Below are 14,667 nucleotides of genomic sequence, written 5' to 3'. Positions count from 1 at the left end.
AGGAGCACTACACATGGTGCTGAAACGCTTATGGTACTGCAACTTATAAGCTACACCACCTTGAAAGGAAGGAACAGACACATTTGAGGACCTTACTGCTAATACCCATACACGTGGACATGGAGAGGAATAGAGCATAGTCACCCGATCCCGAATGTTTAACTAACCACCATCAATATGTGGGGTGACCACATAAAGAGCAGGAACTCGACTGATAGTCCAAGAGTAGGTAGTGATTCTGGAGATGGTATCTGAGTTGGATGGTTAGTAGCATTTGACATTTTATACAGGTAAGTAAGGACCATGATGGGTCGAAAGTCCTGAAGATCTGAGCTGCCTAAACTATGCATTTTCAACAAAATAGAAAGTTACCGCATTTTGAAATGTGAAAGGGAGATGCCTTGCTCCTTTAAAGCATTCACAAAAGAAATGCAACCTTAAAAGCTAAACCAACAAACCTGTTGAAGGCAGAAGGAACAGCGTTATCTGCGTGCAGCAGCTATCAATTTCTGAAAACGGAAACAAACATGAAATTGAATGGGGCTCTAGTACAGACTAGCAGCCACCCCTTCCTTCACCAAAGGGAATTGTAGGTCTTAGCAACCACTGAAAATCCACAACCACTGAAAAGTGAGGAGGGCTTGTGTTTTGCCTTAGTGAAGGGAGAGGAGGGGTTGTCATAACGTGACAGAATTATCAGCTCCAGCTTATGATGAAAGAACGGCTGCTGTGGTGACTGGCATTATAGAGTTCTCCCATCAAAGATCGATGAACTGAACTCTCTTCTACTGGTCAGCGAGGTGCTAATAGCCTTAATGCTATAACTTGCTGGGCAATAATTGCTTTTAATTACCTTCTCCTCTTTATAATTTAAGAGAGGGTGATTACCAACCATTACTACTACAGGTACGGACAATAACGCTTAAATCTAGTTTAAAGAGTGGACCTTGGGCAATTTGGATTTGGTTATCTTTCTGGAAAAAGCATTGGTGCAGCTGAACGGTTTGGTGTTAGCTACCAGTCTTTTGACTTTGTCAATACCCGTTTTGTATTGCCATGTATTTTGTGAATCTCTTCAATATAACATCCATAAATAAAAAAGGAAGCATTGGTTAAAAGTACAAATATTTTTTAGTCTAAAAAGGCACACATGTCCACAGTGTCCATGGCAGGAAGGGAACTGCTTTATGTGCGTATGTGCTCATGAAAAAGTGCAAAATGCTGTCACTTAAAGTTAACTAATAACTGAAGTGGGTGGACCCACTGCGTCATGCTCTATGCTTAGTGGGCGCAAGACAATGTGAATGATACAACACACCAGTGGATGAAGAGGTATGGTGAAAACCCCAGGAGTATATCACATATGAGATGTTAGTAAAATCAATAGGTTTTGACAAGCGCCAGACCAAAAAAGTAGGAATTCAAGGACACTTTTCGGAAAATAAAAAAGTGATTCTGCCGGAAGGGGCATAAGCGTGCAGTATTTGGAGTTGACTGCAAGACTTTTTACAAACTTGATAGCTTTGGCTGATTGAATTAATTTTACCTGACAAATAAGGAGTAAACCGAAAGGACATTTTGACTACCTAGAACAATATCTGCCTCAGAGCTGCCCAGACTTTTCAATCTGGTGCTTATGAGAATTGAAATTTGGTAAATCACTAATCCTTAGTTTTGCTTCTGACTTTGCGAAACTTCTGAGGAAAAATTATCAGTACACAAGCAACATCATGATCAGGGAACAAAAGTAGTTCCCCAATTGCCAAAAATTAAAATAAGGTACATAGGAAACCAGTCTTCACTAAAGGAGCGAAGTTGGAAAGTTTTTTTTTTTGTTAAATAACGTTTTATTATAATTTTTCTCTTCTCAACAATATATACAACAATAATTCAAGTAAAACATTATACCTCTGTTCTCCCACGCCCCACACATCCAAATAAGGATTAACAGTTACAATCTTTGGAGAGTTTCACTTTGATAACTGATATAAGGTTTGGCGACAGTCATCCTTCTCCAGCTCTCCCACCTGCCTCTAGCTACAATAAAGACACTCAAGTCATATCATCCTGGACCCACATCAAACTCAGGGCCCTCAGTGTCCTAGGGCATCTTAGGTTGGGGGAGTGTTCTTGAAAATAGTCTATAATTGGATTCCAGATGCTCTCAAATATCTTTCGCTCTTCTCTCAGGTCGCAGGACAATATTTCTACTGCCATCGAGGACCACAGTCCGCAAGCCCACGTTAAGGTATCACGATTTTTACATGCTTCTGGTGAACATAAACCCCTAGCATGGCTGCAAGAAAAATGTGACAAATTACAGCCTTTCCCCTTCTCCCAAGAGGCTGGATTACATTACCAGGACAACTGTAGCAGGGTTCTATGGTAGGCTTGAGGGGATTTTATCTTGATCATTCAGTATCAGAGGCCCAGGCACTTTCCATACTTCAAACTCAGTCCCAAGCTAGCCGCTTTCCTTTACTTAATCACGGAATTGCCATTACGCAGAGGTCTGAGATTTTCTCTTTCAGGTTATTCACAGTAGTCTTGCTCGGGGACTCTAGGTGACCGCTCCAGGAAGTTTCTCAGGTGAGATCAGTGCTTTGTAGGCTGCGTCTCTGTTCAGTCCAATTCAAGAGAGACACTCTCCGCCTGGGTATCCAATTGCCATCAAAGCTTCTCACACATCACAGTGCTCTAGCCATTGGGACATCAGTTCTTCCATGAAAGATTAGGGGTTATGTGCTACCATTTCCTGTGATCTTTGTTTTGGTGGTGTTGAACCAGAGCTCCCAGCACATGCTTCTACGTAGCGAGCAGCAGTAGCTGCCCCCGTTTTTAAAAGGAGTCATCAGAAATGGGAGTTAAAACCCAGAGACATCTCTGACATCAAATGGATAAGCAAAGGAGATAATAAATGGGACCCAGTCATTAACAGAGGATTAACACATTAAGAATATTCTCTTTATAGTAAGAAGGTGTAGAAATTATCTGAAAATACTGTGACGACCCTGAACTAGAAAACTACCAAATACTAAAGGAAAATAAACAAATATCCTACCACCTGAAACATTAAATGAAAACATGGAGGAAGGATTTTCCTTACGCTTGACTTCTTTCTTATGGCATGCTGGCTTGCTTATACAGGGAGTGCAGAATTATTAGGCAAATGAGTATTTTGACCACATCATCCTCTTTATGCATGTTGTCTTACTCCAAGCTGTATAGGCTCGAAAGCCTACTACCAATTAAGCATATTAGGTGATGTGCATCTCTGTAATGAGAAGGGGTGTGGTCTAATGACATCAACACCCTATATCAGGTGTGCATAATTATTAGGCAACTTCCTTTCCTTTGGCAAAATGGGTCAAAAGAAGGACTTGACAGGCTCAGAAAAGTCAAAAATAGTGAGATATCTTGCAGAGGGATGCAGCACTCTTAAAATTGCAAAGCTTCTGAAGCGTGATCATCGAACAATCAAGCGTTTCATTCAAAATAGTCAACAGGGTCGCAAGAAGCGTGTGGAAAAACCAAGGCGCAAAATAACTGCCCATGAACTGAGAAAAGTCAAGCGTGCAGCTGCCACGATGCCACTTGCCACCAGTTTGGCCATATTTCAGAGCTGCAACATCACTGGAGTGCCCAAAAGCACAAGGTGTGCAATACTCAGAGACATGGCCAAGGTAAGAAAGGCTGAAAGACGACCACCACTGAACAAGACACACAAGCTGAAACGTCAAGACTGGGCCAAGAAATATCTCAAGACTGATTTTTCTAAGGTTTTATGGACTGATGAAATGAGAGTGAGTCTTGATGGGCCAGATGGATGGGCCCGTGGCTGGATTGGTAAAGGGCAGAGAGCTCCAGTCCGACTCAGACGCCAGCAAGGTGGAGGTGGAGTACTGGTTTGGGCTGGTATCATCAAAGATGAGCTTGTGGGGCCTTTTCGGGTTGAGGATGGAGTCAAGCTCAACTCCCAGTCCTACTGCCAGTTCCTGGAAGACACCTTCTTCAAGCAGTGGTACAGGAAGAAGTCTGCATCCTTCAAGAAAAACATGATTTTCATGCAGGACAATGCTCCATCACACGCGTCCAAGTACTCCACAGCAAGAAAGGGTATAAAAGAAGGAAATCTAATGACATGGCCTCCTTGTTCACCTGATTTGAACCCCATTGAGAACCTGTGGTCCATCCTCAAATGTGAGATTTACAAGGAGGGAAAACAGTACACCTCTCTGAACAGTGTCTGGGAGGCTGTGGTTGCTGCTGCACGCAATGTTGATGGTGAACAGATCAAAACACTGACAGAATCCATGGATGGCAGGCTTTTGAGTGTCCTTGCAAAGAAAGGTGGCTATATTGGTCACTGATTTGTTTTTGTTTTGTTTTTGAATGTCAGAAATGTATATTTGTGAATGTTGAGATGTTATATTGGTTTCACTGGTAATAATAAATAATTGAAATGGGTATATATTTTTTTTTGTTAAGTTGCCTAATAATTATGCACAGTAATAGTCACCTGCACACACAGATATCCCCCTAACATAGCTAAAACTAAAAACAAACTACAAACTACTTCCAAAAATATTCAGCTTTGATATTAATGAGTTTTTTGGGTTCATTGAGAACATGGTTGTTGTTCAATAATAAAATTAATCCTCAAAAATACTACTTGCCTAATAATTCTGCACTCCCTGTATGTAGGTTTCTAAATGGCCATGTTTATATAAGCCAGGTTAATGTTTCTTTTTCTAAAAGTCGATTTAATATTGTAAAATATGACCCACAGGATGAAAACCAAGGAAGTATGTGTAATCCAGCCATTACCCTGAAATGAAGGGAAAAAAGAAGCAGCAGTTAAATACACTGCTCGTAAAACCCTGAATTTAAGACGATGGAGCAGGTGAAGAAACCAAAAAGCGTTAGCTGGCACCTCATACAAGGCTGACCACAGTAGTATCCGTCCACATCATCCAATAAAACCACAATATTTTTGAGTACCTTATTGCTTAAGAATTTGCTGCATTACTTGTCAAAACATTCAACGGAGACTCTGCCAGCATAACGTAGCTATTTAAGATGTCCTGGTATGCAGGTTGATGGAGTTTACTTATTGCTAGCTGCTGTTACCGGCAAGACTGATTGAGCATGGTTGTGTGATGCAAAATATGTGGTAAAGACCACAGAACTTCAAAAAAGTAACCGTGACACCTCATGAATGTGCTGAGTAAAGTAGCAATATGAGGTCCTTGCAAGAGCAACAGTCAACATTCAGAAACTTCATGGGCATGTCTAGGTGAGAAAACAGGTGAGCAGTGTTACCTTTTGACACCAGCAAATTCTTGAGTGATCCCTCTGTTGTTGAGTGTATACCCTTTCCCATCATCGTCAAAACGAATTTGATTTGCAGGCCTGGATCCAGGTCGAACTAAAGGACTTTTACCAATCCTCATTTCTGAGATGATATTACTGTAAAAAAAAGGGGAAATGATACAAATTAATCAACTTGGACACACTGAAAGATAGAAATATTCCAATACTGGTTATGCATTATGTACATGGTTATCTAGTCTTAAGAAATGTGCTGTCTCTTATTTGGATAATATATATATTTTTTTTACAGCAGTGGCCTATCATCAACAAAGAACAGTTGTTGCCATGGAAATATCCCCAGCATGGTAAAAGGGCATGCTCCTCTGCCTCACTGTCGACTTTATGTGAAACTAGCATCTTGTCTTCTAAATTGGCCCTGGCCCCTGGCATCATGCTAAGCTAGCGTGTGCAGAGGTCTAGGCCTGTCACGGACAATGAAAGGTCCAGTGACCTGGAGTGGTGCATCAAGTGTTCCCCCATATCTGGCAATGGACTACTGTTCCTGCCCTAGGTACATCACAAAGTCGTGGTTGTAACACTGGTGGTTGCAGCATGATATCTTTTGTTAATTTTGTAGTATGGCCAGACCTTTTTCTCTGTCAGTGAGAGGACTGTCTATTGACCCCTCTCATGTCAAGTTCCACTGTGATTTTAAACTTCTTGCGCTGACATTCCATGTGTATTTCAACTATGTATGAATGTACAGTGGTTGTAGCAAAGGACTGCTGATCAGCTCAACCTGAGCGCTGCTATTAGGTGGAAGGTAGGGGTAAGAGATGGGACTGCAGTTTCTTTAATCGAAGTGGGGAGGTTTTTTCCACAGGGCCTGCCATTCTGTCGGTCTCTGATTACTGCTTTAGGTAGACCGATTACAAGCCACATGCAGAGAACTCCTGCTTGTGCCCATGCTTTGCATACCCCAGATTGAAGCCAGCCCATTGCTGCCTGGGGGCATCACTCTGAACAAAGGCTGTGTCTCAAACGCAGCCTGGAAAAGACATTTGAAAGAGCATCATCCAAACCTAAGGAAAAAGGACTCAACAGGGTACTCAAGAGCTGCTGTCTGATCAGGGCCTGAGAGCTAGTCTCCCAGAGGTGAGGGGGCATTACCTGAAGTCTGCACTTTCTGCTGGATGACCTGAGGTTCTGAATGAAGGGCTTAGAAGCGTTCTAACTGCCATGGCTCTCATGAGGAGCACATCTGTGCCGAAAAAAGAATACCAACCAGCCTAAATGTTGCAACTGCCTGAGGACCCAATTGCAAGGAAGCTCCCCCGAAGGTCACTAATGTCAACTCAAAATGTCTGCTGTATCTTTTCAGAGGGACTGTTGCTTCAGAGGACAGGAGCCATTCTTCAGGTCAACCCCACTGTGTGGACATGGGGTGTAATATATGGTGTGGTTCTGCAACATCACTGTGTAATACGACCTTTTAGTCTCAGTAGGTTTAATCTGTGAAGCCCTCAACGCAACGCTGGGTAGCTGTGGCACTGAGCAGCAAGGCTTACAAATAGTAACAAGTGTAAAGCATTTAAACAGCACCAAAACAACTGAAGAAGAATTTGACACAACACTCAAGAAATCCAACACCAATTTATAAAAATAGATTATATTTTTATAAGAATTTAGACAATAGAACAAAATAAAATCCCCCAGAGGCTTACTGAGTATAGATAATAGCAGCAATAATAAACCAAAGCAATTTCACTCAACCGCGAACAAGCCTTGGCAAAGTCAAGAATTGGACACTCAGAAACCTCTTCAAAGAACTGTCAAAGTGGTCGGTCAGAAGTACTTGGGGGGACCAACTCTGAAAGGGAGCTAGTCAAGGGGACCAGAAGCGCCCTCAAGAACAGTTATCCTCACATAAGAAGCAGTCCTTTAGAAGTTCCAGGCACTTGACTCGTGTCGCAAGGGATTCCTATGGAGTGGTCCTGATGCACGGGATGAAGGATGCTGAAGATGCTCTAATGATGCTGTGGATGTGACACTGTCAATAAGAATTCTTCCTCCAGGGATTCCTCGGTCCATGAAAAGAGTTCTAAGGTTATGTATTGAAGACCAACCAAGTATAAACCTGGCTTGCTCCAGGCCCATGATGCCCAGGAGTTGAGGGGCCAAGTGATTAGCCAAGAGTTTCACAAATATTTTCGTGTCAGTGTTCAACAGTGACAGTAGTCTATAGGACAAGCGACAGTCATCCGGCTTACTCAGCTTCAGTAGATTGACCAACAATGCCTCTCGCATTGTAGGGGGCATGCGCCCTTCCTTCAACATTTCTTCATATAAGGTGAACAAGTGCAGGACAAGTTTATCCTGATAGGCTTATAGAAAGCCACCATCAGCCCATCCATACCCAGCGCTTTCCCACCCAGCATATCCTTCAGCACTGCTACGATCTTCGTGCGGTAGAGCAGCACCATGAGGTGTTCCCCAAGCGCCACAGTCAGCCACTCCATAGGGATGTGGGCAAGATAGTCCGCTGTGGCCTGCTGATCATGTAATAGATGCAAGGTAGCTAGATCTGTATAGTAATTCTGAAAAGGATCGGTCACCAGCTCTGCTGAATAAAGAGGCAGACCTTGCTCATCTTTGATTGCAAACACCGCGCTGCCTCATGCTGCAGCCGCACAACTGGCACCAATGTGGCACTAGGACGTTTGCCCTTGCCGCAAACCCTCACAGTTGCATACTTCCCCAGATGAGTGACCTCACTCTGTGCAACTTCTTTGTACTCCCCTAATCGGGTCCTGATGGCGCCCAAAAGACTCTGCTCAGCCATCTCTCTAGATTCCCGTTCTAAGACTACCAGTTCCACCTCCAGCCACAACAGTTGCCCCTGAATCAACTGAAGCATGCCAGAATGTTTGGATATGGTAAACACCCCCCACCAGACGTAAGCCTTGAAGGCCTCACCGACTGCAGCAAACTTGAATCAAACCTAAACCACCCGATACCTACACTGTGCTCCCCAACAGCACAGCACAACAATCTAGCTTCCCCATACCCCAAACCCACGCTGTACCCATTTATCATAAACCCAGTCTAAACTGTGTGGAGCACACATGGGGATAGGTATTGCCCTGCCAAACCCCCCAGCAGCATCAAGGTGCAGGGGGCTGCAATCAGGCATTGTGTGTGTTAAAACATTTACAACAAATGTCAATTACTGGAAACACCAGTCGCCACCACTTGTTCACTGCATGACACTTATCAGACATACGAAGCTCACTCATCCAGGCCACAGGGATTAATAACCATTCAGAAAATGGGGGAAACCGCAACAGGATCTCTGAAGTTGCCCATCAGGGCCAGCATCTCGGACACCATAGGAAAAAAGCAAACTCACCCTCACATATCCATAGTGCATGAGAGACCGGCTGCTCAATCAACTCAATCAAGGGTCACTAAGTGTAGAACAAACAATTATAACCATAAACATAAGGCATTAGGGTACTGGTCCTGCTCCTCTAAGTCTTGCGATGCAACCGGGCCTTCCTACTCCGATCGCGGCAAATGCCACCAAGCCCCCGCAGCTGCATGCTGCTTGAGGAACTACTGAAACTGTTTAGTCACTGAAGATTCTGGCCTTCCCATTCACCGACAACCACAGATGAGCACAGTAGAGAGCATAGCGTGTTTAGCCAGAATAGATTGCCTCCACCCTCCTGGACCTTCTGCGTGAAGTCCAGGAAAATAGAGAGTTCATTGCCCTCGTAGCAGAGCACCTGGAGCTCCCGGGACTGGCAGAGTGCAGCACCACGGTTCCTGTAGTTCAAGAGCTGTGCAATGATTGGGCGAGGTCTTGTCCCTGGCACTGGGCGAGGTGCAAAGGAAAGGTGGGCACATGCCACCACAAACATGTCAGAGAATGTTTCACGTCCCAGACGATCAGAGAGTAGTTGTTCCACTTATCTCTCCATTTTGCCTATGTTCAGGGATTCAGCCAGACCTACAATCCGGAGATTGTTTCGGTGTGAGCAAGCTTCCAAATCCTCTGCTTTAGCCTGCAAGGATGAGAGCACTTTTTTCATCTGTTTCTAAGATGCAGAGGTAGAAACCTGTTCATCCTCAACCTCTGATACATGCCTCTCCACCATGCCAAGACCGTCTGCATTTTTGTCCAGGCGCTCAGACATACAATCCACCGGGCGGACAGCACATCAATCTAGCCATTGATTTTACTGCAGCTGTGCTGCATAGGAGTCAGACTGTGCCGCCGCTTACTATCCATGTCTGGCCCTAGAGCATCCTGAACAGCCTCAGGCATTTATGCACCTTCATCACAAGGCTTGGGGTTCTTCTGCAGCTCACATTGAGGTTTGGGTTGTGTTTATCTATTTTGCCCATTATTACTGTCCCCAGGCCGCAGTAAGTGGTACCACCAGCAGTACAGTAACCACAATAAATATAAACTTACCAATGAAGAGGCAAAATGTCCCTTAACGTGCCCCTAGTTGCAGTCTATATGCGAGTAGGCATGCCGGCCCAGGGGCAACAGTTAACATCAGTCGTCATCACAGCACGGCCCTTCCAATACCTCAGGGGTCTCAGTCTCGCTTATCCGCCTTGCCGGTCAGGCCAGACCCTGGACCCTCCATACCTACCAATACAGTGCAGTCAGGCCAACAGCTCCAGATAACACAGCAGGGAGGGCAGCAAACACAATCCAAGTTTGCCTCGATAAGGGATCCACAGCCCACACACACGTCATCCAACAATGCAAGTCGTTGCGACAGAGTTCTGTAGGGGCCAGCAATGGCTAATATATCGGCAGCTTTACCGCAGCACCGGGTGATCGAAGGACAATGACTCGCTGGGTCAGACTCTCTTACGGCTGATCCTATGCTCTCCAAGGGTGGAGGGTTCCCACACAGCCCTGGTACACCAACAAGAAGGCAGCAGCACCCACCATGGCACATGGGCCCACACTAGTGCAGCTTGCCGTGATCCAGCCCCCACAGTGTCCTCAGACCCAGGTGCCTCACACATGCACACAGACAACTTCAGCCTAAATATTTTGGGTAGACCAGCCGTGATGTTCGGGGTGCGTTCCATGCCCAAGTTCAGTCAACGATGTAGCGGGACCCCAGGCAGTGGGCCCTGATAAGGTGAGCACTAGGGTCAGCTTTCTCTTGTCCTAGGCCTCGTGACAGCCGATGATCAGTGGCACCAGGTGCCCAGGCACCATTACAGGATTGAGTTTCAGCTCTGAGACCAGCACCTCCCATGCATGCTGTTGAGGAGGCGGCAAAATTATGTTGCTATAGCACCAGGATGATTTCTGATTGACGTGCAACCGAAGGAGCTTACCTAAATGGCACCCATCTTCAGGCCGGGGAAGCGCCGTCAACCCGGGTTTTGGCATTACGTTAAATGCAAAGTCCAGTAGCAGTTTTAAATTGCCCTTCCAGTCTGCAGTGGCAGACAGAGCCATGTTTTACCTTGTACTTGTGAAGGCACAACTAGTGCTGCAGTGCACAAGAGACCTCAACCTATAGGCCCTAGGCATCCCTGATACCATATACCACAGACTTAGAAGTATGCAAATTGGGGATAGACCAATCAAACCTACAGCTTTTTAAGGGTCATAGCATTTGCACTGAGTCCTATTTAGCAGGGCTCAGGACTGGTGTGTATGGGCTGAATATCTAGTTAATCATGTCCCTTATCTCATCTGTGTCATGGTACAGACCGCAATCTTGGTCTCAGCTCTGTGTTTCTGTGGTGTTTCCTTAATATCCAGACCAGGGCAGTACAAGAGGATCCTTTGGGCAACAAAGCATTCACAGGCTGACTGTTATTGTTTTAGCCATCCCCCCATTCACTTGAGTTGGCTTGTAAGGGGGAGCAGGATCTTTTGTACTCCTGACAGAGCACCAAGGGGAGTGGATCGACCACCTTCTAGTCATTGGTCCTCTGGCTTATTGTTGTAGATAGAGCAAATCTGTTTGTACTAGCTACCTGACACCAATATGTGGTAGTGACGATATGTTGGTTCATCAGCAGCCCAATAGCCAGCAACGGTATAAACACAAACTACTCATTTATATTTGAACAGCAAGAAGAGGGAGCAGAACAAGTATGCTTCAGCCACTTCTGCTGTAACCCAACAGAGAGATTAACTTGGAAACAGTGAGGGGCAAATCGGCATGATCACAGGCTTGTGCAATGGTTGATTCACGCATGGGCGTCTGATATGAACTTTATTTACCCATATCCAAATATTAGCTCGAGAAATCAGATTGTTCAGAATACAAAAGACATATCATGTTTTCGTCTCCCTCAGATGGCACAATTCTCAACACCGCACCTATCTCCACTGACTTCCCATTCAGAATTTTTTACATTTAAAACGCTGTGCATCTGCCATAAGGCAGCCTTAATTTCCAATTGCCATCATTCTATGTATGTTAGATCTGCTACTGCTGGTCTTTTCAAAATTCATAAAATGTGAGCCACTGGCTGCATTTTTTGCTTACTGCACTGTAAAACTGTAGAATGATTAGCCCCACAACTTGCATATCACTACTACCAATAACCTTGTCTTTCAAAGGGCCCTTAAAACTTGTTTGGTCTGACAAGATATCTAGTCTTCGGTCAATTTTAGGATGCTGCTTAATGGTTTTGCGCCAAGATGACCTTTCTGGGTAATTGGGAAATTTATAAAACCTTTACAAAATGTCTTTCTTTCCCTAGCACTGGGTATCTGATAAGAAAGAGGTGCTAACAATGGTAGATAATCTGTAATTAAAAAAAATTCCCAGCGAAAGGTGCGCGGCAGATCCACTTTCTTGACTAATGGCAATGATAACTTAAGGTCCTTGGGTTTTGGAACCCAGGGCTCTGGAATTACACAACAGAATTTGACTCTCATCTTGTTCAATTTGCCCCTCCTTGTCCACTGAACTTTTCCAGGACAGAGAGGGAATAGGTTTGGGGGGAGCGTCGGGAATTGCTTTGTAAATGAGCACTAGAGTGCGTATAAGATCATGTACAGGGATTTCTCAGCAAACTAGTAAGATGTAAAGTGTTTATTGCTTGAAAGACTCCCTTGAAAAGGGGTACTGGGAGGTGAAAGTGGACCTGAAGGACGTTTTTTGTTGTCCGAAACATCAGTTCACAACTCTCCCTTTCAATCTCTCCTCGGCTTCATGGGGTTTCACAAAACTGCTCAAGCCAGTGAAAGCTATTTTTTTAGGTGCTGTGGGAATCGGGTGGCAGTTTATCAGGACATGTTGGTTATGTCTCACGACAAGAAAACCTTGGAGAATCGATTTGGTTTTGAGATCAACCAAAATAAGTCTGTGCTAATTCCAACCCAGATGATTTAGTTTTTAGAATTTATGACACAGCTGTTGTAGGCTTCCCTCTTTCTACCCAGAGCAAAAATCAAAGCGATAAACAAAAAGATTTGGTCTGTTTGAAAAGTAGAATTTTTTTTTCTAAAGAAGCTAGTCACGTTTGTGGGGCCTTTTTAACCATCCATTCAGGAAATATTCCCTGCCAACTTCAAAATGGGGTACTCTACCACTTGAAGGCACTGCATTTAGGAAAAGGCCTCTCTTACTAAGCCTTAGTTTCCCATTCCACAGAGGCAAGGAAGGGAGTTCGATTGATTTATTTGCCAGAAGAAAGCAAGGAAGGGAAGATCTATTGTTGGCGGCCTAGTACCAGATATCACTTTCGAGTACGATGACTTAGATGTGCTCATAGGTTCCTTTGCTGTAAAGAGTTCGATTTAGGACAGGATGTAATAGTGTTTTACTCTGCATGGGCAACTTCTCAACTCTCAGATCCATAAACAAGTTAAGGGAAGCTCATTCCAAGGGTGTGGCAGATCTGTACAAAGAGCTGTGGCATTTTAACCTAAATAGTGGCATAACAATCCAAGCAGAGTAACGTCGTAGCCTGTCCAACTCTGTAGTAGACTGAGGATCCGGGTTCCAATAGGACAGGAGTGACTGGACTCTAGATGAAGAGGTTTTTTTCAACTTTTTCACTTTTATGGGGTCCATTTCAAGTGGATCTTTTTGCATCCCGACTCAACCGTAAGATTCTTGGTTCTTCATCTAGAGAACAGATATGTACACTGAAGCAGTTTACCTTAAGTAGTGGGAAGTCCCTTCGAGGGTATGCTTTCCCTTATTTTACCATGATCCATGCAACAGTGTGCACATCAGGAGGATCAGAGTCAATCTGGTGTTGACAATGCTACTTTGGTTGGCTCAAATCTGGTACATTTAGCAAGAGTATCCCAGTCTGCGTAATGTTTTTCTATCTAATCTATCCAATCCATTGGGAGATCATCACATGCTTGCACTGCAGCACCATGTCCAGTTCATGACCTGGAGGATTTGAGAGAATCCTGAAATGTCCCAGGGCTTTCACAGGAGCCGTCATCAAGGATTCTTGACCTTCTACCATGTTAAACATGTGCCTATGGGGTCTGGGTTAAGCTGGTTTGTGAACGGACAGCTTGATCTAATTTCTGGTCCTCTTCTAGTGGTTGTAAAACAAAAATGTGTAGCCCCTTTTTCATGTGGTAGAGCCTGCAGGACAATGGATGCGTACAGATGAGCCATTTCAGTAGAATACGCCCTTACGGAAGGTGAGCCAGTTGACAAACATTTTCTTGTGAGTAGGGCTTTACAATCTTTTTTGTATCAAGGTGCCTCTCAGGCCTACATATTTGGTGATTTGGGATACAAAACTGGTCCTGTAATTTCAATTGAGTTGACTTAATAATTATGAATCCCGTTCTTTAAAATAGCTGTCAGCTAAGTTGGAAATGCTTATGAGTTTGACTTATTTTCGAAGAGTATCTGATGTGAAAGCTCTTTATGTTGACAACAGACCTTTTTCTCCACTGGTTGCACTTTATATTACTATACAGTACATACTTAGTCTTTATCTGCTTTAAATTTTTTATTCCTTTTTTCTAGATTGTGCAAAATTGTGTAATACTGTAGCAGCATTTTTCTGATAATGGTGAATAAAGATTTCTATGTGATATCCAATACACAAATGCTGAATTAATATGACAGCACTTGGAACAACTAATACAACTCGTATAAGTGTGTTAGATGTACCATGTTTTTATGTGATACTCTATCTTGGATAAAAAGGATGTTGGTCTGATGCTGTTTTCACTACTATATTCAACTACTTCCATCGGCGCCCCCTGCTCATCTTCACTCCCACAGTTCTGCAGAACAATGACAAGTTGGTGTAATTGTTCTGTTGTGCGCTGATTGAACTCTCTAGTGTTTCTAACTAACATTTTCCCATGGC

The 14,667-nt window shown here is 44.0% G+C and overlaps 1 protein-coding gene across 3 annotated transcripts in view; it reads right to left on the bottom strand.

Annotated features, from left to right (window-relative positions):
- The window catches only part of MRPS31 (mitochondrial ribosomal protein S31), a 164,824-nt gene that overhangs the window by 49,103 nt on the left and 101,054 nt on the right, over positions 1–14,667 (bottom strand). For all 3 annotated transcript variants that reach the window (XM_069205478.1, XM_069205477.1, XM_069205479.1), the window contains exon 4: positions 5,323–5,469. In XM_069205478.1, the coding sequence (XP_069061579.1) occupies positions 5,323–5,469 (147 nt within the window). The remainder of the gene's footprint in view (positions 1–5,322; positions 5,470–14,667) is intronic.

Source organism: Pleurodeles waltl, chromosome 8, assembly GCF_031143425.1.
Source record: "Pleurodeles waltl isolate 20211129_DDA chromosome 8, aPleWal1.hap1.20221129, whole genome shotgun sequence".
NCBI classification, from domain to species: domain Eukaryota; kingdom Metazoa; phylum Chordata; class Amphibia; order Caudata; family Salamandridae; genus Pleurodeles; species Pleurodeles waltl.
Note: the sequence above shows the minus strand (reverse complement) of the source record. Positions and strands in the feature narration are given on the sequence as shown.